A 26,532-nucleotide genomic window follows, 5' to 3' on the forward strand; every position below is an offset into this window, starting at 1 on the left:
GGCCACAATGCTCCAGAAATCCCTTATTATCATGGCCCAGAGACACATATTTACTTAGGTCCAGGTGTACCCCACAAAGACGCTCATAATTATGGTTTATTCACTGCCCAATTACAAACCATGTATGATACCAAGCATGGACATAAGGGAATGAAATAAACCCACATACTCATGGAGAAGGATTTTTTTTTCCTGTGTGAATGACAGACGATAAAGGGAAAGAGTAAATATGTGGCATGTTAGACAGAGATCCTCTGTACAAGCTGAAGAGTATGTGAGCTTAGGGGGTTTCTGTATCCCTACATTGAGGGTAAGGGGGTGCTTTTGTACTGAGATCGCAAGGTACGATCATTCCAGGCTGAGGAAACAGCAGTGCGAAGTCCTACTGTGAACTAGGAACACTGGGTATAGAAAACAAAGGGACAACGTGACCAGAAAGAGGGTGTGGACCAGTTGCAGCTCAGGCCACATTGCAGAAGCTCTGTCAGCCAGCTAAGACCTCAACCTGGAGGATCGGGATGCTCAGTATCTACATTTGCGTTTTTAATGGTAAGAAATAAAATCTTGCTGGGTGTCGTGGTCCATGCCTTTAAATCCCAGCACTTGGTAGGCAGAGGCAGGAGAATCTCTGTGAATTTGAGGCCATCTTGGTCTACAGAGTGAGTTCATGAACAACCAGGGCTACACAGAGAAACTCTGTCTTGAAAAAAACCAACAAATAAATAAACAAACAAACAAATAAGTAAATAGATAGATAAAAAATAAATAAAATAAAATCTTACTGATCAAGGATGCCTTGTGCTGCAAGAGCCTGACTGGGCTCCAAGGGTCGTCCATTGACAGCAAACTCCATTACACAGCCCACAAAGTCATGGCTCTCCACATGCCCCCTCCTCTGAAGGATTGGCTCTAGAGACCTGATTCCTCCAACAGTGACTCTGTTTGGCTGAACATCAAGGGTCCTACGTGAACATGAAAGGGTAAAGCTCTCAAAAAACAAGACAAGACATTGCAATCAAGGACTTCGCTGTCCCAGAATGAGCGTCGAGGTCAGCACTCAGCCTCAAAGCAGGTATTCCCACAGTTGCTTGGTCTTCATATTACAAAGACAGTAAAGCTATAACATTCTATTTTAAACTATCCAAATTGGATGCACACGGCAATGTTGTTAGCAAAAATAAGCTTTCTAGAAAAGACCAAATAAATGCACAGAAGCCAAGACTGTTCCTTCTACAGGTTCTCGGGTCCTTTAAGGCCATGGCAAGCCGTGCATCATGTGAATAAAAACAGTGGGTGGGTTGGGAGGTCGCTGTACATCTCCATTTCTCATTGCTGACAAAATCCCTCTGCTTTTGATTGGCCAATGCCGCAACTCAGCTTGAAGTGCTATTAGAAAACACGCATTAATTACCACACAAACGAGAAGAGAATGTGCCTGAATGAGTGGCAGTCATGCCCTACGCTCTCACAGAACTCAGGAAACATGAAAGCATTTCATGAAGGAAAATCGAAGCTGTTCTTCGTGGCTACAGGAGACACTGCTTCCCCTGGTTTTATTTCTGACTCTATCACTTTGTGACTTTTTAATCCAACAAAATAATATTTCACTGACACTAATTACTTTAAAGTATGAATATCTCTTTGAGGGAGTATACGATCATTCCATGTGGAGAACAATTAAAGTTCTTGTAAATCATAATTTTAATCATGATAGGAATGGAGCTATGATTTTACTTACCAGTCATCTGAAACCGCCACATTGCTGACAGTACAGTAGCCTGGCTCTTGGTTCTCAGAGCAGGAGTCCACAGTTAAAGAAGCCGCCTGTAAGCAAGAGAGGGGACCGTCATCACGTGCCTTCTGATGACATCAGCCTCCCAAGGACACACTACCAGCACTGCTCTCATGTGGAGATAATTGAAATTATTATTACCATGTTTTTCTTGATTTAATGTATACCTAACATCCCATAACGTGCTTCACATATTAAGTTATGGGCACAGATCTCCTTGGTACCTCTAATTCTAATTATCTTTACACCTCAGAGGGATGAGGCTGCCTTGAAATTGTCCGCTCCTTGTGCCTCATTTATACAAGAGAGAATTAAGAAGTCATTAGTCTTCCTGGAAAACTTCAACTCCGTGAGATTATAATTTCAATAAAAATATCTATCCTACTATCCAGTATCCTAAAAAAATCTTTCAAAAGACTTACTCTATCTGCCATATTAACAAAAAGATTATGAAAGTATATCATATATACTATAATATGTGGCAATTTGTTTTAAACATTTTTTCTTTATAATTGAAAATAATTATTTTCATGCAATTATTCTGATTATGGTTTCCCTTCCCTCATCTCCTTGTAAAACCATACAACATCAGATAAGTGCCCTCGTCAATGTTAAGAATTATTATTTCAAATAACAGTAGCACACGCCTGTGTTAACAGAATGCATGGCTGTATTGTCAAAACTTTTCAAGTGTTTCCAAAACAATTGACAGACATTGTCATTCAAGCCGAGGGATGACAGCCCTCCAGAGCTTCCTGTGTAGTCAGGTGTGTGAATATACCTCTTGATCAATTAAAAAAAAAAAACTATTGTGTTCAGAAGTCTGATGAATGGATCAAGGCCAAGGTCTTCCCTATGGGCAACAGCCAAGGAGACTACTGTTGTTAGAGATAGGGCTGCATTTCCACATTATTCTGTTCTTCACAGTGAAGCTAGATGACCACTCCCTGATTGTCAGTAAGAGTCACAAAATGCCAAAGCCTTTCATATTTTAGTCAATAGCATTGTGAGTGTGAGGTTCCGAGTATAGTGTTGTAACACTGGCCAGATAGCCCCAGTTACAGGGAGAATGAACTTCGTTCCTCTCCTGGTACAATGAAAGGGGTCTTCCTAAGTGGATTCTAATGTCGTGGCACACCCATGTGAGGGAAATACAAATGTGACACTGCTTTCTAAGTTCCCACGCATGACTGTGGCATGTGGGATCGATTTACCAAAACAGTAGAAACACCACAATGGCAGAAGCAAGTTCACCAACACGTCTAATTTGTATGTAAACAGGGCAGATACCAGGTTCGCTGTGTTATAATGAGGCCATATTCATGATGAATGCAAATGATTTCACTTTGTCAGCACCGCTTGTGAGTTTGGAGGGCTGTCCACAAACATGGCTTATTAAAGACAAGATTTGGAAAAGTTTGTCATAAACCTCTCACAATCTCAGAAACTATTAATACAGTTTATTTATCACTATTGTCCACTGAATATTAAAACACTAATATTAAAACATACTATTTATTTGCTTTTAATATACCTAGCAGCCATTGAAATCTCCACAAACTCTTGTGAGCTGCATGAATATTTTTCTCACTTTCCTCTCAAGTAAACGGATGGACCTAGAAAAAATCATCCTGAGTGAGGTATCCCAGACTCAAGTAAACTATAATAAATGTTAGCATTTTGGGGGAAATGTACTCTTCCAATCACATGTCAAGATATTAATTCGCCACTTTGTTTACTCCTTGGTCTGTTACCTCAAAAACTAAGGAACACTGGTCTCAAAAGCGGCATTGCATTTCATAGACTCACTCCACCTGCTTCTGGAAGCACACCTCTACACAGCGACTATGTAAAATACTAACGTTAGAGACCCCAAACCCTTTTACAAAATATACAGTGCTCATGTACTTGACTAGGTGTCAGCTCTGGCTGTAATGTATTTTCCTTTTCGGTAAAAGCTTGGGGATAAAAATCAAAGAAGATCTTAAAGTCCTAGTCATTCATGTGATTTAATCTTTGGAATTCTTTAAACGCTTATCATAGACACAACCTCATAATACTACATTTTCTAGGAAATATATTCTTTCTTTTCCTCTCAGCAAGAGTGTAAATTGAGACATCTCCAGTCTGCCTATGTGATGGTTAAAGCCTAGAGGCTAGTGATTTTTCCAGCTTCCAACAATTTTGTTTTGAAATGAAAATCAAATAGGGGCTTTAAAATATTTTCTGAAGTAAGGATACATTTTCCCCTGTAACCGAATTAATAATGAGAGAAATATTCTTTTCACATTTAGTATTACTCAAGAGTTGCTACACAGTCTAGCTCTCCCTGCAGCATAGGTAGAAGGCTTCACCAGGTAACTGTGGCTATGTCTTATAATGAGGCAGAAGATGGAGAAAGAATGGTTCAATACATTGTGAAAAATACTAAATATCATCTTTTACTGTTTTTCTCAGTTTCAGCCCCCTTTGTCTTTGTATTGTTTCTTCAGTTAAGATAATGAAACTCCCAGACAGACAGTAGTCATTGTAAATATAGTTCTAGGTTGCCTTTCAAACCTCTAAGAAGTGTGGGCTGCTAATGCGTAATGCTGTTCACTTCTTATCCTTCTTTTTTCTTGAGACAACGGCATAGTTGTTATACAATAAACACACATCCTGTCCTTTAATGTGGACCTCTATGCATGCTTCCCAGGAGGGCTGACTGACTGCTGCAGAGTAGTGAATGGAGGCTTGGGGAAGAGGGAGACCTCACCATTCCTGCTCGCCGCGCAATCACTGTGTGGAATTGTCCATCCGACACCTTCTTCATAGTGGTCAGTTTGTACGTCCCACTGCCCAGATTATATGAGAATCTGAGTCTTTCTTCAGCAATTTCCAGTGCCAGGAACTCTGCCCGTTCTCCCGTCTGGTTGTCATAGTTATAAAGCAATAAAGCATGACTTTTGATAGTTGCGAACTTGACATAAATATAATTGTTGTTGGGGTCCAGGCTGGGAAATTCCATGTATGATAGTTCCTCAAATCCATAACTGTTCAGTTCACAATGTTTCCCAAAGACACCTGCAGGGGACAGAAAGACAGACACTGAAGTCTAGCTATGTTTCCTTGAGTTATTCTTAACAACATCTTTCAGTTGTAATATTGAATCATGCACTTCAAAATGCCATTGTCACCGCCCCTTCCTCAAGTCCTATCCAAAGTTGCCAGTCTTGTAACTAGAGGAAGCTCCATGGTCATGCTTGGCAGGAAGCAGGCCCTGCTCACAGAATTGCAAAAGGAAGACACAGAACAGTTATGAGAGAGATGAGATGCCAATGTTGTTTGCTGAGTTAGGAATTTACCTAAGTGTTACTCCATTTTAAAAATTAAGGACAATGGGAAGGAGTGTGTTTGAAGAGAGTTCTCTCCCAAAATACTTTGAAAATTAGTTTCTTGATGTTTGTAAAATTTACAATACTATAATGTTCAACTATAATACTTTTCTAATATTATGTAATTTTACTCTTTCTACTTTATTTTATGGATGTAGGGTTTCACTGTATAGCCCAGGCTGGCCTGAAACTCACAGAAATACTCCTTCCTTTGCCTCCTAAGAGCTAGGATTAAAAGCACACATCACTATGTAGGCCATGATACAGAATTATAATTTTAAAAAATCATATTTATTCAGTTGAAGACAGGTAGACTCATTTGTTTTGACTTAAAAAATTCAGTCCCCAATTCAATGATATTTTCCAAAGTTACAAAATGAGGAAATGATATGCTTCCTCCATCATAGAAGTCACTGTTTTAAGTTTGTTTATTAGTCATGTTGTTTTATTTTATGCAAATGGATCTTTGCCTGCCTTTGTGTATGTACACCATTTTTATGCCTGATACCCACCAAGGCCAGGAGAGGGTATTGGATGCTCTGGAACTGGAATTACAAATGGCTGTGAGCCACCATGTAGGTAGGTGCTGGGAATGGAACCCAGGTCCTCTGGTAAAGCAGCCAGTACTCTTAACCACTGAGCCATCTCTCCTGTTTTGAGTTTTAAACTTGCTTTGGGATGAGTCACAGGAAGTTCATAGAAATCATTTTGTTTTGGTGTTTCCCTTTGTGTGCACAGTCTCTTTCTAACTTGAAAGTGAGTTGTATTGATGCCACTGTACTAAGCAAAAGCCTTCTCTTCCACACACAGGGAGATGTGACTGATGATTGGAAAGTAACCCATAGCAGCAGTCAGGGTTTATATTCACCTTTGAAAAGGTTTCACTCTTTAGTTTGGATTTTATATCTATTGTAAATGCATTGAGTTAGAGTCTGGGAACTGCTCAGCTCAAAGGAATGAATGTCACTATCACAGAGTATTTAAAATTGAACCAAGGTCACAGAACCACAGGAAGTGGAGAAAAACTTTAAAGCCATATACACTGATCTTACTTAACCGTGTTCACTGCATCATCACATTTTATAGCCAGTCTTTGAGATAAAATAGCCTGAAAGCTTTTACAATGTCTACATAGATTATCTTGTTATTTTCTATCCAGGCAGAGATAAAAGTCGATAAAATAACTAGGAAATACATACAATTTATTACTTTAAATCTTAAACCAAAGTTATAAAAGAAAAAAATAGAGGAATGGTATATATATAATATAATGTATAGATAGGCTTCATATGTCATTAATTTACATCTACCATACATTATTTTTATTATGCATTTGTATTACATACTATTTATACAGATAAGCAGTAATGCTCATATATTAATTATGAATAATTTTGTACATTATTTCTTCAGACAAAGAGTAACTGAAGTGAAATAAAAAGCAAAGATAAATTATTTATACTGTGTGTTCCTGTGGGTCTTGTTATATTTATAATAAATATATAAAAAGATAAAATTTGAATGTAAGTGAAGTGACTGAATATCAGGTGATGAGATTCACATTTGTATTCACACTATTCTCACACTGTACTGAAAATACTCACACTTTTTTTAAATATGAAAGTATGTGTATAAATTTTCCTCAAGTGTTTGTTACTATTTCTATGAAAAGGAATTTCCTGTCTTTTAAATATAAAAATAAAATTTAATGCATCTTTAAAATTTGTCTTCCAAATACCTGTGTGAAATAAGCCAGATAAAGATCAAGAGAAATTATAAAACTACTTTAAATATATGTTCCCCAGTATCTCTTATTAGAAGAGTATTCTATAATCATAAAATAATTAGCAATTATACATAATATTTGCACATATATAATACATGGTACACACAAACACACAGGATAGTGTACAGGCTACTATGTGACTACACACACATAATCCTTGCATATGTGTGACATATGCAATAACAAAATAACAAAATTCTAGGAACTGAAATCTCACAGGCTAGGTCATCTTGTAAAGCTGGAGGCATGCTCGTTTTCCTAAAATACAATCTGTCTATCATCTCTCTATCTACCTACTTACCTATGTACCTGTTTATCATCTATCTATTAGCTAAGTATCATCTATCTATCTATCTATCTATCTATCTATCTATCTATCTATCATCTATCTATCTATCATGTATCAATGCATCTCTATCATCTATCTATGTATCTATCTATCTGCCATTTATCTATGTATCTCTATCTATCATCTGTCTATGTATCTATCATCTATCTACTTATCTACCATCAAGCTACCTATCATTTACCTATTTGTCCATCTATGTATCTATCATCTAGCTACCTATCTATCATCAGTCTATTATCTATCTACCTATATATCTATCATCTATGTATGTATCTGTCTATCTATCTATCTATCTATCTATCTAGCATTTATCTGTCTACCTACATATCTGTCATCTACTTATCTATCTGTCTACACCTACCTACCTACATATCTATGAATATAAAAACGTATCAAAACCTAAAGAACAAATCTTTGGCTCATGAGACTATAACTAGAACAGTTGTTTCTAATTCAAACCCTAAGGAAGCTAGTGTTTGGGGTGCGTGTCTCACCACCCTGTGTCTCACCACCCCGGGTCTTAGTCTGAGGCATTTCCTTCTGCTGCTTCTTTCTGTGTGTGTCACCCACAGTCAATTTGTGAAGGCAAATTACTTTTCCTTCTAATTCAGTCTGTGCAACTTGGAACAATATATTGGATGAATGATGAATTCCAAGGCTTTTTACTTTGTTTTTCTTTCTAAATGCTTCTCTGGTCAGCTGACAGTGTCTACATTTCAACAGTGCTTTCGGGTTTTGCCTTTGGAAGGAATTAGGTTGGACCTGGACTGCCAGCCTCATGTCTACTGTAATTTATAGTGCTATTTCCACTCCCCAGGGATGTCTGCAGGGTGAGGAAAGGTACACTGGGTCCCAAGGTACGTCCCCTGAACCCCCGTATACAGTGGGTTTTACATCAGCACCATATGGGAAACTATCTTCCTGTTTGGCATTAATTGTTGTGAATATGCATACTTGCCTTTGAAATGGTGAGGGATTCCAACACCATAAACACTCTCTCAGTCATTTGACAATTATTTTCCACTTTCCACTCCAACTTATTTTTTTTTTCATTCCAAAACACAAGTTAAGTCATGAAGCCTGACTGTGGGATCTCAAAAAACTGGCTTCATAGGAGAGCTGAGGCAATGGTTGTTTTCATATGAACAGACATTTACTGCTTTGTGGGCATTTTGATGAGACCTTAAAAATCTGTAATATCGGCACAATACCAGCAATGTCCATGGGTTGCAAGTAGCACCTGTTCTCCAGTCTCGTGGACATGGTGCAATCCTTTGCCAAATTTTTCTGACTTTGGATAAGTCTCTCTCTTAATTTCTGAGACTCAGAGACATTGGTAAAATTGATTTTTCATAATTATGTTTTATTATTGTCATTATAATAGTAATTATAATTGTGTGTATGTGATGCGGGGAGACATGTATGACAGAGGATGCATGTGGAGATCAGAGGGCAACCTTGGGGAGTCCACTATTCTCTCTCTCTCTCTCCACCACAGTTCTAGAGATTGAACTCAGACCTCAGGTTTGCAGAGAAAGTAACTACACCCACTGAGCCATCTAAAGGGCTCTCTACCGACCAAGTCACATCCCCAGATCAGTATGACAACGGACACATTTTACTCACCGAACGGACAATGGCAGTAGTATGATTCCACGCCACTCTGACAGGAGCCACCGTTGAAGCAGGGATTGCATTCACAGTAATTGACAGAAGATTCACACATTTTTCCTAAAATGTATCAAATTCGTTAAGAAAACTTAAAAATAAATATACGAACCACATCCACTGTAACTGTATGAAAAACTACATCCTTCAGGACTAAATCCCAGAAAGGAGACACAGAAGACTCTCTCCTCCACAACAGGACACTGGGGCCATACCTCAGAGTTCTGTATCCTATCCAGATGTGCTATTATAAAGATATACGCAATTGGTATAATTTACATAACCATCTTGGAGAGAGTCCTATTTCAAGAGACTTTGATGGTGAAAACATTCGAATTATTTCTCTGACTTGTTGCCCATGTTAAGGCTGAACCTTCACACTGACACGCTGGGAATGGAGTTGAAACTTTCGACAACATTCTTTCCGTCATAGGAATTTCAGTGACTCCGACTTTTGAAAGGGAGAGTTGGCGGGATTGAGTTTGTCAAGCTACATCTTTACTACAAAAAAGGGTCCCTGAACTTATTCCATGCCTTGTGTAAAACAGAATAGGAAATAAGAAGACCCATCAATCACACTTTCAATTTCTTCATTGATTCTCTACCACAGGCTATAGACAATTTGTCTTTTTTTCTGAAAGAATAAGAATATGCTGCACATTTCCAGCATATAAATGCTGTTCTGGTAGATCTTGTTGAATCAGATGCATTAATATTGGGCCGGGCAGGGAATGGATGGAGAAATAGCAAATAAGAAAGCAGGGAGCTCCCTGAAGATATCATTTCCTTTGTCACAGCTGAGATGACCCCGCAGGAAAGAAAGAAGGACACACGTCACAAGAAGAGTCCTTAGAAGTTTAAGGGTAACACTGTTGATTTGGCAGCACATTGAGTCTCCATGAGGACAAGTCCCTGGGCTTGTCTGTGAAGGATTTCCAGATCCTGTTCACGGAAGTGGGAAAACCCACGTGAAGTGTGGTACCATTCCATGGGCTGGAGCCCAGGACTAAACCAGAACTGAGCACCAGAGTCCATCTCTCGGCCTTGCTGTGGGTTCCATGTGACCAGCAGCCCCTGCTCCCACTGACATAACTTCCCCAGACTACGAGCCAAAGTAAAGCCTTCCCTCTTTAGGTTGCTATTTTTGGCTACTTTGACACAGGACCAAGAAAAGTGACTAATATGGAAGTAAGTTTCCTGCCTGAGAGGTGATAGATGATAGCACTGACCAAGCAAGTTCTGCTTCTGTGCTCTGTTCATACTGCGCTGGGCAAGCACTTGTTATCTTGGCAGCCAAAATGCACTGTTTAAATCTTGCCTTAATTTGCTGATTACTTTTATGTAAACATGAATAACTGTTCTATAAAGTTGAAGTGCTATTTCAATAGATCTATTTGAAAATTGTTAGTTTCCCAATTCTAACAAACAGTGAGAGCATGTAGTTTCCAGTTACTTTTCATTTATTGAAATTAGGGTCTTAATTGTTATAGTCATCTTCAAGAAATGTGTTTTCTTATGCATATGTGTGTGTAGGCATGTACATGAGTGTGCGCACGCATGCGCGGGCGTACACACACACACATACACACACACACTGTATATATATAAATGAGTATAGAGGCCATGTGTCTATGCCAAGAGTCTTCCTCAATGCCTATTTACTTTAGTTTTTTACCTCCTGTTTCACTGAACCTAGAGTTCATTGACTGAAGCTGACTGGCTGATCAACTCCAGGAATCCTCCCCTCTCACCTTCTCCAACTCTGGGATTCCAGACACTTCATCACACAAAGCTTTTGAAGCAGGTCTTATGGATCTGAACTTGGGCCACTCATGATCGACTGCCAGCAATTTGCCGTCTCAACCAATTGCCCCAGCCCTCAATTGCTTTTTCAGTACTGAAGATTGAACGTTGAATCCACTGTATGCTAGGCAAGCACTCTGCAGAGCTGTTTATACTGCACAGATGAGCACTCTGTGTGTCTTGCAATCCAGATATGTTTTGCCCCCATAGTTAGAGAAGGCTGACCACAGACAACGCCTTACATCACAGCAACTTTGCTGAAAACACATCTTACGTTTTTGTTTAACTCATTTTTGTTTTTGTGGCTTGAATCTGAAGCCACAGTGGTTTGAGTCTGACATTATAAATCTGAGTCAGGCAAGCCTCGTGAGCCACTTTCTGAGTGTCACAGAATCACACATACAAAATTTTCCTTTATAAACAGCACCAGTCACCTCCTGACAAAGCGGAACACAGCACATTTTCAGAACACTCCTGAATTCTAAGGAGAGAACAAGAAAATAAACAAGTAGCACATTTAGAGGCACCAAAAATAAGTTCCCAGTGTGGCAGAAGTGAGACACAGGCTAGACCGTGTTATTGTAAGTTTGGGTTGAACTTCACACCATTGATGCTGGCTAGAAACACATCCCCCTCCCTCCGCCAACTCATTTTCCTACTGGATAAGGCATACCTCTTTGTAGAAGTTTGGGGTTTTTTTTTTCCTTGTTAAAATGCCATCATTATACAAAACAGATTTAAATAAGTCCCACTGACTCAACTTTCTACTATTTTCCTACAAGAAAGTCATACACAACATCTTTCTTTTATTTCTTTCACTGTAAAAGAATATGGAATTTTCAAATCTACTAACACTGTAAGTACTGTTTGGTTTCTCTATTCTCTTCTTTATCTGAATATTTCTTTTAGAGTAACAGTAAAAGTGATCTATACTATCTATGTAGGCCTATGTATCTTAGAGGCAGTGAATGTAAGACACAGATCATGGCAACGTATTAGGAGGCTGTAAAATGCCAGCCTCACTTCCTAAAGACCAGAGATAGGGAAGCAAGGACAGAAAACCTAGGCTGGACCATCAGGAACATGGGTTCCCATGTTAGTTAAGAAACAATAGGAGTTTTAAACCCATGAGGCTAATCTTTTACATTTCTACACCAGGGACTGGAGAGATGACTCAGTGGTTAAGAGAAACTCCTGTTCTTCCAAAGGACTGGAGTTGGGTTCCCAGCACCCACTTCAGGTGGCTCACAACCATCTATAACTTCAGTTCTAGGGAACCTAACACCCTCTTCTGGCATCTCTGGGAACTGCAGTCAGGTGCACATACCACCACACAGAGACACATACCCATAATTTAAAATAGAATAAATCCTTAAGAAACAAACTCTAACTCAAGTTGAATCCTAATCTAAATATCATCTTTGAATTTTTCTATTTAAATAGTAAAATAAATTCACATGTCTTTTGTGTACTTTTAATATGAATTTCTTATCATTCAGATTTAAATGTTCACTAAAGGTTATTTAAGTTAGCTCAAAGAGGAGCAGAAAAACACCCTAAAATAAATATAAGCCTTGATCTCACATTTTAAAATATACAGTAACTACAGTAGTGGCTAAAGTTGCTAGAAAATAAGAAATATTCAGAGAATGATTATCTTCACAACAAACAGAGATTTTCAGGGGAAAAAAACTATCATTTTGTTAAGCATTTTAATTTAAAGAAGTTTTACTCTCTCAGAATATTTTTAGAAGACAATGATCAAAATACATAAGTTACTTCAGAGTTTATGAGTTATTCACCATTTGGAAACTTATTCTTCAGTGCTCCTTTAATGAGTAAAACTTACTTAAAATTCATTGTACTGCAAGAGTCAGTAGAGCTATATATTCATATTCAAAGACACAGTTTGAAAAGCTAAGGATTTAATTTAAATTACAGACTCTAACAGAGCCACCAAATGTCTCCTCAGGTGTTTAAAGTTCAGACTCTAAGTCCCAGATGGGAACCAACAGTCAACCCTGAATTGTTCTGTGTGGGTCTCCCTTGCAAAATGCTTCTGCTAAGGGTGTAAGTTCAGTCAGAGATGGGAGATTTCAGTCACTACAGCATCTCCTGGTATGATACTCTGTGTGCTGCAGCAGAGAGGAACCAATTCTTGGTTAATTGACTTAATTACTGTTCTGAGTCAATCAGCAGTACCTATAAGAGGCTTGCAAGCTCTCTGGAAGTGGCACAGAGCAGATCTGTGTGTCTACAGTGTGTCTTCTCAGTGCAGACACATTTATCATCGTAGCAGGTATTTTAAAGAATGAATTGCATCCTTTTCATTAATTAAAAAAAAAAAGAATGAATTGCTCTTGCTGCTTTGACATCTGGCCATTAACTGTGCTGATAATCACTATATATCACAGAAAAATGGAGAGTCGCTTCCGGGTGTGAAGATTCTGATCACATTTTGGAAAATGGGAACTAGCGAAGGTGAACATTCACATGTAATCTTTAGATGGTGTGTCCACACAACTCCGGAGAGTATAGTTTAAGTGCACAGGAAGTGCTCAGCCGAAGATGCATGGTCTGCAGCAGAAGCCGGGAGGTGGCTTGAACTCAGACTGAAGATGGGAGAGCCCGTTCAAGAGAGACTGAATACAGGACGGTTTACTAAACACAGGCTGAAGATGGAAGTGTTTGGTGAACCCAGACTGCCCCTGTTGGAAGTGCCTGCAGTACATTTATTAAGGAAAAGTATTCAAGGCTTAATTGTTCAACACCGTATCTTTTTTGATAACTGAGTGGAGCTAAGCTAGCTATTGGCTGTTAAACAGAGCCATGCTGTGCCGATAAGGATTTTTTTGGAGATCCTATAGTTGGTGGGACTTCCTGCTTTCTCTAACACAGCTATGCTCTGCCACCAGAAATGCTGCCGCATCTCGTGTTCACACACAGAGGAGAAAGGGAATATAGGAACTCTTGCAGTCCATTTTAGATGCAAATCACTCTATTAATATATTTTATCATTAATATTTAGGTATGTGTTATTCATTCTGAGGATGTATGCTTGGAATAATTTTTAAAGAATTTATTATTTTATGTGGGTAAGTGTATTCCCTGCATGTTATGTCTGTATACTAAATTCATGCAGTACTTGTAGAGTCCAGAAGAGGGCATCAGACCCACTGGAACTAGAGTTACAGAAGGTTGTGATCTGTCATGTGATTGCTGAGGACCAAACCCCTGTCCTCTGCAAAAGCAAAAGTGCTCTTAGCTGCTGTCATCTCTCCCACCCTTCGAAACTTTTAAAGTTACACACTGTGTAAAATGTTTCCATCCCTTTTTCCAGGGAAAGCTACCACCAAGAAATTTAATCCATCAAAATGCTTTTTTCAAGTTATTTTTTTGTTTAGAAAGGCATGCCCTAACTACTCACAGATTTCTTTTCTTTTCTATCACACATCTCTATCACCACACAGTTATCACAGCGCTCTCGTGTAACTTGGGATTCTCTTCTCAATACCTCTTACTCTGTCCATTCTGTGAAAGCATGTGTTTGGCAAGCTCCTTAGGAAAAATTACCATGTACATTGTGTATATAACTTTTTTCTGTCTGGAAAAAAATATAGTATAAATTGACACAAAAGTGATGAATGGACAAATTTCACTTTCCCCCTGAAATAACAAGACATGCTTCAGAGCAGAGGGAAACGTCACGTGGTAATAAACCCAAGGCATACTTCCCAAAGCCATGCCTGACCTGCATCCAGACGTGTGGCAAAACCTAGAAAATCTTTTCAGGTGTTCTATCATATAATAAACTCATTAGTGTTTTCTAGACTACAGCTACTCAGAAATCCACTCTGTAACATGAAATTGAAATTATTAGAAAGTGTAATTAAACAAAAAAAACTATTAGCTTTAATCATGAACATCAATTTGCTGAGATTTGGAGTCACCTCTAGGATTTAGACACACCTCGGGGTATGTCTGTGAGTCTGTCTCCAGAGAAGTTTAACTGAAGATCATGAATGTGAGTGGCTCAGCCCTTGACCTGGAGTCTCCAGCGGAATAAAATGGTGAAAGTGATGGGGAGAAGAGCATTCACCTCTTTTTGCTTCCTGACTGGGGGGCAGTGTGCCCACCCACCTCCCATTCCCTCCCCCATGCTTTCTATGCTGTGATAGCCTGTACCCTCAAACTGAGCCAAAGGGAAACCTCATCTCCTAAGGTGACTCTGTCGGGCATTTTATCATAGCAGTGGCAGAAGTCACTAGTACAGAACCATGAAGAAAGTGGGTGGAGGTCACAGACTCACTATTTTTATTTTCTTTTGTTTTATTTCTGGTAACTAAGGATTAGGAACCTAAGTTATACAAAATTAATGATCAATTTCTTTAAATCATACATCCCTATAAAAATTGGCACATGTTTATTATGTGTAGAGTCCTATATCTACACTGGAAAACAAAATTCAGTGGATATAAAACTGGGTAATGAATCAATGATAATGTTACAATAATCATGTGCCCTCTTCCTGCTTCCATGACATAACCATCATTTTCATGCTTACAGCTTTACTGGGAGTTTTCAGACACAGGATCTCTCCCCACACAAAGCTGCTAGGATCACATCAATCTCAACCTCTCACTCTTCTTACCTCTTCTAAATGTTAGCAGAGCTTCCCATGCCCAGTGACATACAGCAATGCCTCTCCTGCTCCTTATCCCTCTCTCTCTGTTTCTCTCTGTGTGTCTCTCTGTATCTGTCTCTCTCTGTTTCTCTCTGTCACCCCTCCTATCGGTTTATCCCTCTGCATGTATATGATGTATAAATATGAGGATCACTGAACAGTAATAATTTGTAATTCTGTAGGCTTTAAAAATGTAGATAAAACACAAGAAAAGATCCACAGCATTAAACGGAGTCTGAGAAATACACATGATGTGAAACAGCTCTGTTAAAATACACATGGATATGTATTTTGTGGTTAACAAAGCATGGGTTTAAAAGGGCACTGCCATAAGTTGACATCTACAAAAGAAGTTTGCACCTGTGGTACAACCCCACTCCATCCCTCCTCTCCTCTACCTCCTTAGCCTCTGATATCAGCTACAGTAATTTTCTTAAGAACCTTGGAAAACATTTATTTCCATAAAATGTTAGCAAAAACTAAAAACTTGTTTAAAAATCATTATAGTCCTATGAGAATGTTCTTGATGATTATGTTGTAAGTACACCACAGACATTGGGAAAACATGACAAGAAACAGCTAGGGTTAAAATACCTGCTAAAATGACTCCAGTAGCCTAAGAAACAAAACCAGGAATCCACAAATAAAGTTGCATGACATTAGAAAGCTTATGCACGATGAAGAAAAGAACGGAGTGGGGGAAAAACCAGCATGGGAGAAGATCTTCACTAACTATTCATCTGATAAAGAACTAAATACTGAACCACACAGGTTCAGAAGAACTTAAAAACCTTAAGTACTAAGAACCCAGATGATCCAACCAGTGGAGAGGCCAATGAAACAAATAGTTCTCAAAAAAGAGGGTACAGGTGGCCAGGATACATGAGAATCCTGAGCTACCAGGAAAACGTAAATTAAACTGCATTACTTCCCATCCCAACCAGAGTGGTTACCATTAAGCAAACCAATAATACAGAATGCCACGAGGATGCAGAGGAGGGCAAGTCCTGTGTACTAGAAGAGTGAGGACTCCAGCTCTGTCAGACCTGATATATGTCAGGACTTCACAGCCAAGCACTGAGAGAATGGACATTCATACTGCCCTTGTCACAAAAGCCAGGACATGGAACCCACCTACATGTCCATCAGCAGATGAGTAGACAAAGAAAATTGGAGTCACAGGTGGATGTGAACCACCATGTGGGAGCTGAGAATTGAACCTAGGCCCTCTGCAAGGGCAGCTAGTGCTCTAACTACTGAGCCATCTCCCCAGCCCCTGTATCTGAGACACATAAAATCATATATATGAAAGCCGTATGTCTATATATTCACATATATTAATATATATTCATATATTATATATGACAGAAAAGCAGACATGCAACTGTCTGTAGGAATGAACAGGATTGTAACAGCAGGGGAAGAGAGTGAAGAGAAAAGGATAATGAATGACCAACATACACAACGTATGTGAAAACATGTTTAGGGGCCATCACTGTGCAATGAGCGTGAGCCAATAAAAAGAAAACCATGGGCTCTAAAGGAATTAGTGGACGCTTAGGGAATAAAAATGCTTTAATATGTGTATGATCAATTCACATGGGAAGAAAAAAAGGTTCGATGTCTGTTTTGATTTAGTTCCATATGTTCTTCTGTGCCTGGCTTGTTTCAGGTAACATAATACCTTCTGGTACTCCATAAATACACATAATTATTAGGTGTTATTTAACAAGTGATATATAAGCTACATAAAAATAAAGACTATGTAAAAGAATAGAATTATAAAATAAGAAGAAGTCATATGTAGCTAGTGAAAGCATTGTTGTAAATTCTGCCATGGGGTGCATGTGCACATACATGAGCCTGGGATTTGTTGTGTGGCCCATTAGGTTTGACTTAACACTTTAAAACTGGAAATAAAGGCTAGAGAGATGGCTCAGCACTTAAGAGTAATTGTTGCTTTTGCAGAGAATCCTGGTTTTGTTTCCAGCACCCACGTTGTGGCCTGCAGTCTATAATTCTAGTTCCCGGTGACCTGACACCCTCTCCGGACTTCTATGGGAACCAGGCACATGGCAGGTACAACATTCACACAGATAAAATAAAAGAAATCCAAAAATTAAAAATAGAGCTATTAACCTTTATGTCTAAGGCTCAGGGAAGATGACTGAAGAGGGGTGGAAAGACTTTAAGCCCAAGGACCAGGATGCCTGGCTTCAGATGGTGTCTTCGAAACATAGCAAGGATGCCATACCCATGAAATCTCAACAATATGGTTGTCTAAATGAGACCTGTGTAATGACCACAGCAGCTGCCATGCCAGTATGAATGCTGGAAATATCACAGGGCCCTCACCCCTATCCATGTGCATATAAGCACCACTAAAGGGCCTACATAGACTTGATATCTGTGTATGTATAGACATGTAACAAAAAATAGAAGAGATAATGAACTTGAGAGGGAATCAGGAGGAAAGCAGAAAGAGTTGGAGAGGAAGAAAGAGTGCTGGGAATGGCATAAATATAGTATTCCTGTATGAAATTCTCAAAAACTTTAATAACTAAACAACTGTATATTTTAAGTGGCAACATTCATACCAAGACTTAAGTGTTTGAAAGGAAAGCCGTGACACACACAGGAAGTAACACACTGCCTTACCTGTGTAGCCAGTTTTGCACACACAGTTGAATCCTCCAGGGAAATTCTGACAGACAGCTCCATGCTTGCAAGGGCTGGGCAGGCATTCGTTGATGTCTCTCTCACAGGCTCTCCCAGTGAAGCCATCTGGGCAGCTGCAGGAAAAACCCCCAACTAAGTTGTGGCAGGTCCCCCCATTGTGGCAAGGGGCCGGAAGGCATTCGTCAATATCCACTTCACACCAGCTTCCAGCGTAGCCTGGCACACACTTGCACTGCTGAGGCTGCAGTGGCTCGTTGGCCACGATGATGACAGGCAGACTCTCCTGGATCTTCAGCGCAGAGCCCACAGCAAGCCTTCGAAGGCAGCTGCCTCCGTTCTGACATGGGCCGTGAATGCATGGGTCATGATCCACGGATTCCACCTTTACCCCGCTCTGACGGAAGAGGATCTCTTTGATGCTTTCAAAGAAGGTGGTTACACCACTGGGGTTCACGTACTGGTTATTATTTCGCTTCACAGCCGCTAAAAGGAATGTTCTGTTGTTCTCCTCATAGGCAGCATAGAGCTGCACTGCTGTGCCCAAGCCTGTAAGCTGGGAACCAGCGATGCGCAGGAAGTGAAGGTAGTGGTTAGTCAGGAAGTCCTTGACGGTGGGAACTCCAAGGCGGAGCAAGATGCTGTTCTCTATCGTAGCATTGGAGAATCCTACAAAGAAAACTCGGATATTGTTGGTGACTGCGCTGTGAACCCCATCGCTGCTGATAACTGTCAGATCGAAGGTGCCATCTGTGGACCTGGGCTGGGAGCTCAGGTCACAGCTGCCTGCTGGGATACTGAAGAGGCTGGTGACTCCTGAAGTGAGGGAACAGTGGAAACTGTCTAACACATCTGGATCCTGGGGCTTCACCGAGCCCAGATTCCCGCCAGGAAATAAGTTACCGTAATAATTAACAAATATCTCCACTGTGCGGGACTGTGAGGGGTTGTCATTTTGATCTAGAACAGTGATGTGTACAGTTCCCGTGGACGACATCTGAGGCGCCCCAGAATCCCTGGTGACCACGGACAGATAGAAGTCTGCAATCTGCTCTCTGTCGATCTCCCGGGTTGTGCTCAGAACTCCAGCAGTGTTGAGACTGAAATAATTAGTGGCCGGGCCTGTGCTCAGCAGGTAATAGTTGAAGGGGCCTTGATTTGGGGGGAGGTCAGGATCTGTGGACTGCAGGGTCATTACTAGAGTTCCCGGGCGTTTGTTTTCTAGAACTTCTCCTTCACTGACAGTCAACACTGGGCCGTTATCATTGATGTCTTCCAAAGTAACTAACAAGGAAGCACTTCCTGTGGCAGAGGGGGTCCCTGAGTCCACAGCCAAGACCGTAAGATTATAAACAGGAAGGCTTTCCCGGTCCAGCCCCGAGGTGACTGTGATCTGCCCTGTCTGTGGGTTAATGGAAAAGGCACCGTTTTCATTCCCTGATCCAATGAAGTATGAGAACCTGCTCCAGCTAGGGATGGAGTCTGAGTCAAAGGCGCTCACAAAGGTCACGTGGGTCCCAATGGGGACCCCTTCACTAATCTGTACTCTGTAGGTGCTTAGACTAAACACTGGCGGGTCATTGGCATCAAGTACAGTGATGTTCACAGTGACCTCATCGATGTCTGCACCCCGAATGCTGCCGAAGTTCTTGGCCAATACCTTCAATGACACCCTTTCTTCTTTTTCTCTATCAAGAAGCCCAGACACATAGATCTGCCCTGTCATCTTGTGGATCTGGAAGCCCTTCTTCCTGCTGTTCCCAAAGATCAAATAATGTACTTCTCCATCAGCACCCATGTCCCTGTCACTGGCAAACACTTCTCCAACAGCAGTCCCCCTAGGAGCTGCTTCTGAGACTTCGAAGTAGTAGAGCTTGGAAACAAAGCGAGGCACATACTCATTGGTCCCCTTCAACTGGATGTCAACGGTGGCAAAGCTGCACTTTTCCTCATCAGGGACATTGAAGGCTTTCACAGTGAGGTGATAGCTCTGTTTGGTTTCAAAATCCAAGAAGCCTTGAGTGGTGATGACCCCTGTGTTGGGGTCAATGACGAACAGGTCACTGTCTGATGATTGCACAGTGTATGCAATCACAGCATTGGCTCCCGAGTCAGCGTCTCTTGCATTTAGGTGAATGACAGTGGTCCCACTCGGGGCATTTTCCATGACAGTTGGGAAAAATTCATCAGGAACAAACACTGGAGAATTGTCATTCACATCGATCACATTCACAGTCAGGCTGCAGTAGCCAGTTCTCGCCACCCATCCTCCATCGGTGGCGCTAATGGTCATCTCGTGCTTTGAGCACAGCTCGTAATCCAGAGCTTTAGCTAGTGTTAACACACCTGTGGAAGAATTTATTGCAAAGATGCCTTCTTCATTCCCCGAAGAAATGTCATACCTGATCAAACCGTTCATGGCTGTGTCCCGGTCTCTGGCGGAGACAGTTCTGACCACAGCCCCAACGCTGTGGCTCTCAGGGATGGTGGCGCTTATATGGCTCTGAGAGAATTCAGGCGTGTGGTAGTTCTCTTCAGTGACCGTGATGTGAACAATTGCTTGGGAAGAGAGTGGAGGGTTCCCTTTGTCCTTTGCTGTGACTGTGATAAAGAAGTTCTGATTTAGATCAGAAACCAAGGGAGAGGCGATTGTCATCCACCCGGTATCATTGTCCAACTTAAATTTCCCTAAGTGGTTCCCACTGGATATGAAATACTCCACTTCAGAGTTTAATCCAAAGTCTTTGTCATCCACCGCAGTCACTCTGATTAACTTAGTGTCCACTTTCACATTTTTGGTAACTGGAGTGAAGTAGTTATTTCTGAGAAACTGGGGTGGGTTGTCATTGCTGTCCACTGTGTTGATGGTAACCGTGGTCTCACTGAGTAAGGAAGGGCTGCCTCTGTCAGAAGCCGTCACAATGAAACTGTGCCTATTGATGTTCACATTGCTGAAGCCGCTGACGTTTTGGTATTTTAACACCTGTTTATTGAAAATCTCTCCAGTGGTGGCATTGATTCTGAAATACTCTGACTGTGACTTTATGAAATAAAACACTTGTCCATTTGACCCCTCATCGGGGTCTGTGGCAGATACTTGAGTAACTCTGGAGCCAACCTCAGTAAGTTCAGGGCAATCCAAATAATAAGATGGTCTGCTAAATCTTGGCGTGTTGTCATTGATGTCTGTCACAAATATGGTGACATCAGTACTTACAGTCCACCCAGAATCGTGTGCAGATACTCGGATCCTGTATCGCTCTGTATCTTCTCTGTTTAAAGGTCGACTGATGACAATATCTCCCGTGTTGGGGTTGATTGTAAACGGAAGACTTGTATCCACTATGGAATACCTACTAATCGCATTTATGCCAATGTCTTCATCAGAAGTTGTGACACGGGTAACCGTGTATCCCAAGGGGGAGTTTTCAGAAACATAAGCACTGAATATCTGAGAAAACCTGGGTGCATTATCATTTTCATCTAAAATATTGATGATGACTCTTACTGAGGTGCTCTGAGAAGGGGACCCTTTGTCTGAAGATTTTACAGTGAGCTCATAGTGAGATATTTTTTCTCTGTCTAGTGGTCGAATGCTCCTGATTTCACCTGTAGCATGATTAATGGTGAAACTGCTCTCCTTGTTCCCATTCACAATCTCATAGTCTAGCTGTCCATTGGGCCCACTGTCCTTGTCTGTTGCTGAAACTGTAAGTATTTTTCGAGGGGATAGGTTTTCCAGGATCTCAGACACAAATGGATCTTCTTCAAAAGCTGGAGCATTGTCATTGATATCCAACACTGTGATGTCAAGCTTCTCATAAGAGGAGAAAGGAGGGAAGCCCCCGTCTCTGGCTTCAATCCAAACAACATATTTTTGTATCTGTTCAAAGTCCAAAGGCTGACTGATGGACACCTGTCCTGTTAACGGATCAATTTGGAAAGTATTGCCCAGATTTCCACTTGCAATGTAGTAGGACAATGTTTCTCCTCTCAAAGAGGACCCTGTGATTGTGGTGACCAGTGTGCCTACTGGCTGATTTTCTGGAAACATGAATGTTTGTTCTTTGGCTCTGACTTTGGGGAAATCTGCCTTGTTGGCAAACCTAACAGTCACTGTAGTAGAATCAGTCTTTGGAAATGAGCCGCCATCTTTCACATGGACAGAGAATGTCACCTCAGAAGCTCCACTTAGAGGACCAGTTGCCATGATTGCCCCCCTCAGGGGGTCGATGTGAAATTTTTCAGAGTTTCTACCTGAGAGTGAATAATGGAGTTCAGAATTGGATCCAATGTCCTCATCAGTGACTGTGACAGCAAAGACAAAGGAACCTGCAAGAGAGGAGGTTTTCAGTTAAAACTGCAGGGAGTCTTGTGACTCCTGTGGGTGGGTCCTTGGTTAGTCTGAGGCTGTGCTGCTGCTGGGTTCGACCGTCCCACCACTACTGGAAAGAACAGCACCAACTTTATTGTCTCTGAGGTCTCCAGGTCAAATCTGACTAACTACTTCAGAAACTGGCCTTTAATTTTCTCAGCCAGCCCCACACAAGGTGCTAGATTTATTTATTAATTTCCAAAAAAAAGCCCTTGAGAGAACCATGATGAGGACAGGGTGATTATCTGGAATCACAGATCCTGTCTGCGTACCACCTTCCAACAGACACGAGAGTTCACGAGCTCTGCCAGGAGCCACTCTCCTGCTCAGTGAAGTGTTCACCACACCCTAGCATCTGAAAACACCCTGGGGTCGCTCCCCATGAAAGCCTGTCAACAAATATGCACCATCCCCAAACACTGCTTTTGGGTCACTGTGCCTTTTATTTCCTGGCAAAATTCTTTCATCTCTGAGCTACTACCAAATAGAGATAAAGTATGTGTGTAGACACATATGTGTAATAGATTTAAATAAGTGTAAGATAGTAAAAATAAGAAATGAAGTCATGGACTCAATTTGGATTTTGAGAACCAGTCCCTGGCAGGATGCCCTTGAAACAGACTGTAGTGGAAATATGCAGAGAAGCATCCAGACGGGTATTTTTTAAAGATCAATATCTCATTCAGAAAACCTTGCCCACATCTCCACAGAAGTGTCTGTGACAAAAGTGAAAAGCCGGAATTTCCTTAAGAGCCAACGAATCTTGCTAAATATATGAATGTAATGAGATAAAAGTGGTCATGGTCAGCACCTCATTTTGCCTAAAGGATTCTCCTCTGTACATCACACTGGATGGATCAGAATCATGCGGTCAGTATCATGCCAGCTGGATTTTCAAATGGAATTTATGACTTCTTATTTGTATTTCTTTTTGATGGAAATCTGGCATAACCATTTATAGATTTTCCTCATTCAACTGGTATCAGACATTCTGGAGTTAGGAGATCAAAGATCATGGGGAGAAATACTGAATCCACTCATTTTTTTCTCCTAATAAAATATTTTTTAAGGAAAGAAGATAATATTACTGGTATTTGTATATTTTATTGTTTATAATTTCATCAAAAATTACAAATGCCAGCATCTCTGCTTAGTTCCTGAGAGAATATACCACTACTTATGAAATAAATGATAAATTAATTTTTTTAATGCAAGAAGATAAACTCATGTTGCTACCAAGATTATAGTTCATAATAGGCTCATAAGCTTGAGAAGAGAAGCAGGACTGAGATAGGAAAATGCAATATTTAGAATTAGTTACTAATTCAACTTTTTGAAAATACATCTATGAAGAATTGAAGTATTTATTTTCCTTCAACCATGAGGAAATTGGTATGTGGAATAAAGATAATACTTCCCCTCTTAGGAACTTACATACAAATGATATGTCAGAATAGTCCCATCACTGATGATGGAGGGAGATCTATTTTACTCATTTAGAGTGTTGAAGAAATATTATAAGAATTAAAAACCAGGGAGCTGTGACAGTTGTGAAGTCATGTACACAGCTAATCTGAATAAAAGAAAATGATTTACAAGGTAAGAATTGGCATTCTCTTCAGTTTCATTGGATCTAAACTTCATACCCTGAACTTTAGAGGGTTTTCCAGATGAGACTGTATTATGTGTATTGTATGTAGCTCTGTTCACAGAAGGTGTCTGATAAGTTACACACACCTGAGTGATCTCACTATTGAATTACCTGGAAGAGTAGGAGATGGGATGTGTGTGACATACGGGTGATGTTGGAACCGGGGTGGGTTGTCATTGACATCCGTCACTGTCACAAGCACACTAGTAGAACTGGAGAGAGACTCTGGAGACCCGGCATCACTGGCAACCACAACCAAAGTATAATTATCCTTGGTTTCTCTGTCCAGCAATGCGCTGGTGATGATCTGTCCCGTGGATGGGTTGATGGTGAACTGCGAGTTTCCACCGATGATACTGTAACTGAAGCAAAGAGCAAGGAGAAGTAGGTCACGTTCAGCTATGATGTCATGACACCCTGCTTTCTATAAATAAATAAATAAATGAATGAATAAATAAATAAATAAATGGCAAAATGTAGATATTTAACAAAAAAAATTTAAACACACAGCAATGAAAAAATCCAGATAGAAAACAGGTACTTGAAATGTTCTGTGCTGTCACATAAGCAATCATTATTCTAAAATGTTCAGTGACCACAAGGGCCCTGCAAGGTCCTTAGGAGTCTCCAAACTCTCAGATCAGATCACTGCACGGTCACAAAATCAGCCTAGAACACAGCTGCTGTTCAAACAAGTAAGCTAGGTATTACAACCTATGCCTTGTTCTAACACTGATGTTGGTGGCCAGAGTCACTAGTGGACATTTTTAAAGCACCTTTAAAAGCATTTCTCTGCTCTATCTGTAATAAAGAGGATCGCTTGGGGATGTTATTCTCAAAGACAAAACACTGGATTTGTAGCATGTTGGCTATCCAGCACAAGCAAAAGGGCTGTTTGCACAGAGAGGCATTTCTTTGTCCATGTTGCCTCATTCCTTATTCCTCAGATGGCCTCACTGCTTCCCTGCCAGGGAAGGATGACATTTTCCTGGACAGTCTGATGCTAAACAGATCAGTTAACTCTCAGGAGTTTTCACTGAGTGCAGCTTCTCCATTTTCTCTGTCTGAAGGGGAGGCTGGCTATCTGTGTCTGTTCATGGTTTTGTGTCTGAAGTGGAGTCCAGTGCGACAGTCAGAGAAGCAGCCTGACTTGAAAGTTCACAGAACAATCTGCACTCCATTAACTGCAGATCAGAAAAAGTAGATGTCTTTAAAAAAATCTTCCCTTTTTATATAAGTGCCCTCCTTGGAGTCAGAGGTGTGCCTTGGTTTGGCCATGTGAACAAAGCAGTAGACAATGTCTACTGGGAACTGCAGGGCAAGAAACACCCACATCTCACATCACAACAGCCAGGTGCATAGTCTACAATATGCCCACAGCTAAAAGCTAATGCCAGCTTTTCTATACTATTTTAGGGATATGACACATTTTGAAATTCATATTTACAAAGAATAGAGGTCCTATAAAACTGAATCAGAAGTATAGTAGAGAAGGGATTTGGTCGAGAATTGACGTAAGGATGTATAAAGTAGGTGATATTGTTCAGGGCTTCACCATTTTTGGCATACATATATGCCAGAATTAAACCTAAATCAGGATAAAAATAATTGTATTTCATAGAGTTGAAGAGTCTTGTAGTAAGGTACAACTACCACCCCTCTACAGTTAAAATCGTTTTCTTTAAGTAAAAATGTCAGAGGTTTATAGACAAAATTCTAAAAGTTATCAAACCAAGGTTTGTGGACTACTCAAAGGAACTTGCCTTTCTGAGAGTTCCTGGGGAGCTGTGTCATGGAAGCACGTGATTTCTACTCTGAAAACTTAGCATCGGTGGACATAGGCATTTTCCAATAATTAATAGGAAAAGAAAAGATTTATTCTGCTATGAACATTCTTCAACAGTTTAACAGCAACAAAGATCAAGTTTCAACCATTTCTTCCACTAAAGCCCATTAAAAACTGTGAGTAAAAAAAAAGTGAAAGAATCTGAATTCTCATGTTTTCTGCATGGTGGAGAACGAGGAGCAATGGCTGAAAGGCAGATCATGTCCCAGCAGCTGCAAGTTTAACTAAATGATAAAGGAAGCTCCTATTGTAAAACATGGGTCATTTATTCCATGCCTTCAAACATAGAATTGCCTGTAAGATTGTTTTAAAATAGGTAATATATTTCAATTAAAAAAACTACCATATTGATATGATTCTTGTTGGGGGCTTTATTAAATTCTGAAATGCATGCAAAGTTTATTTTAAATATGAAGTATGCGGTAACACCCATTGCTTGCTAATTTATGCTTCCAAGTTGAGAAGAGAGGAAAGCAACACAAGCCACTCTATAAATAGACTGTCACATAAAGTCTGGGCCAGGAGCTT

The 26,532-nt window shown here is 40.4% G+C and overlaps 1 protein-coding gene across 1 annotated transcript in view; it reads right to left on the reverse strand.

Moving 5' to 3' along the window:
• The window catches only part of Fat4 (FAT atypical cadherin 4), a 77,344-nt gene that overhangs the window by 12,225 nt on the left and 38,587 nt on the right, over positions 1 to 26,532 (reverse strand). The window contains exons 8-13 of the mRNA XM_059265076.1: positions 24,270 to 24,520; positions 18,115 to 22,464; positions 8,928 to 9,032; positions 4,548 to 4,855; positions 1,739 to 1,824; positions 783 to 962 (exon numbers count right to left, since the gene is read on the reverse strand). Of these exons, the coding sequence (XP_059121059.1) occupies positions 783 to 962; positions 1,739 to 1,824; positions 4,548 to 4,855; positions 8,928 to 9,032; positions 18,115 to 22,464; positions 24,270 to 24,520 (5,280 nt within the window). The remainder of the gene's footprint in view (positions 1 to 782; positions 963 to 1,738; positions 1,825 to 4,547; positions 4,856 to 8,927; positions 9,033 to 18,114; positions 22,465 to 24,269; positions 24,521 to 26,532) is intronic.

Source organism: Peromyscus eremicus, chromosome 6 (assembly GCF_949786415.1).
Source record: "Peromyscus eremicus chromosome 6, PerEre_H2_v1, whole genome shotgun sequence".
In the NCBI taxonomy this organism is placed as follows: Eukaryota; Metazoa; Chordata; class Mammalia; order Rodentia; family Cricetidae; genus Peromyscus; species Peromyscus eremicus.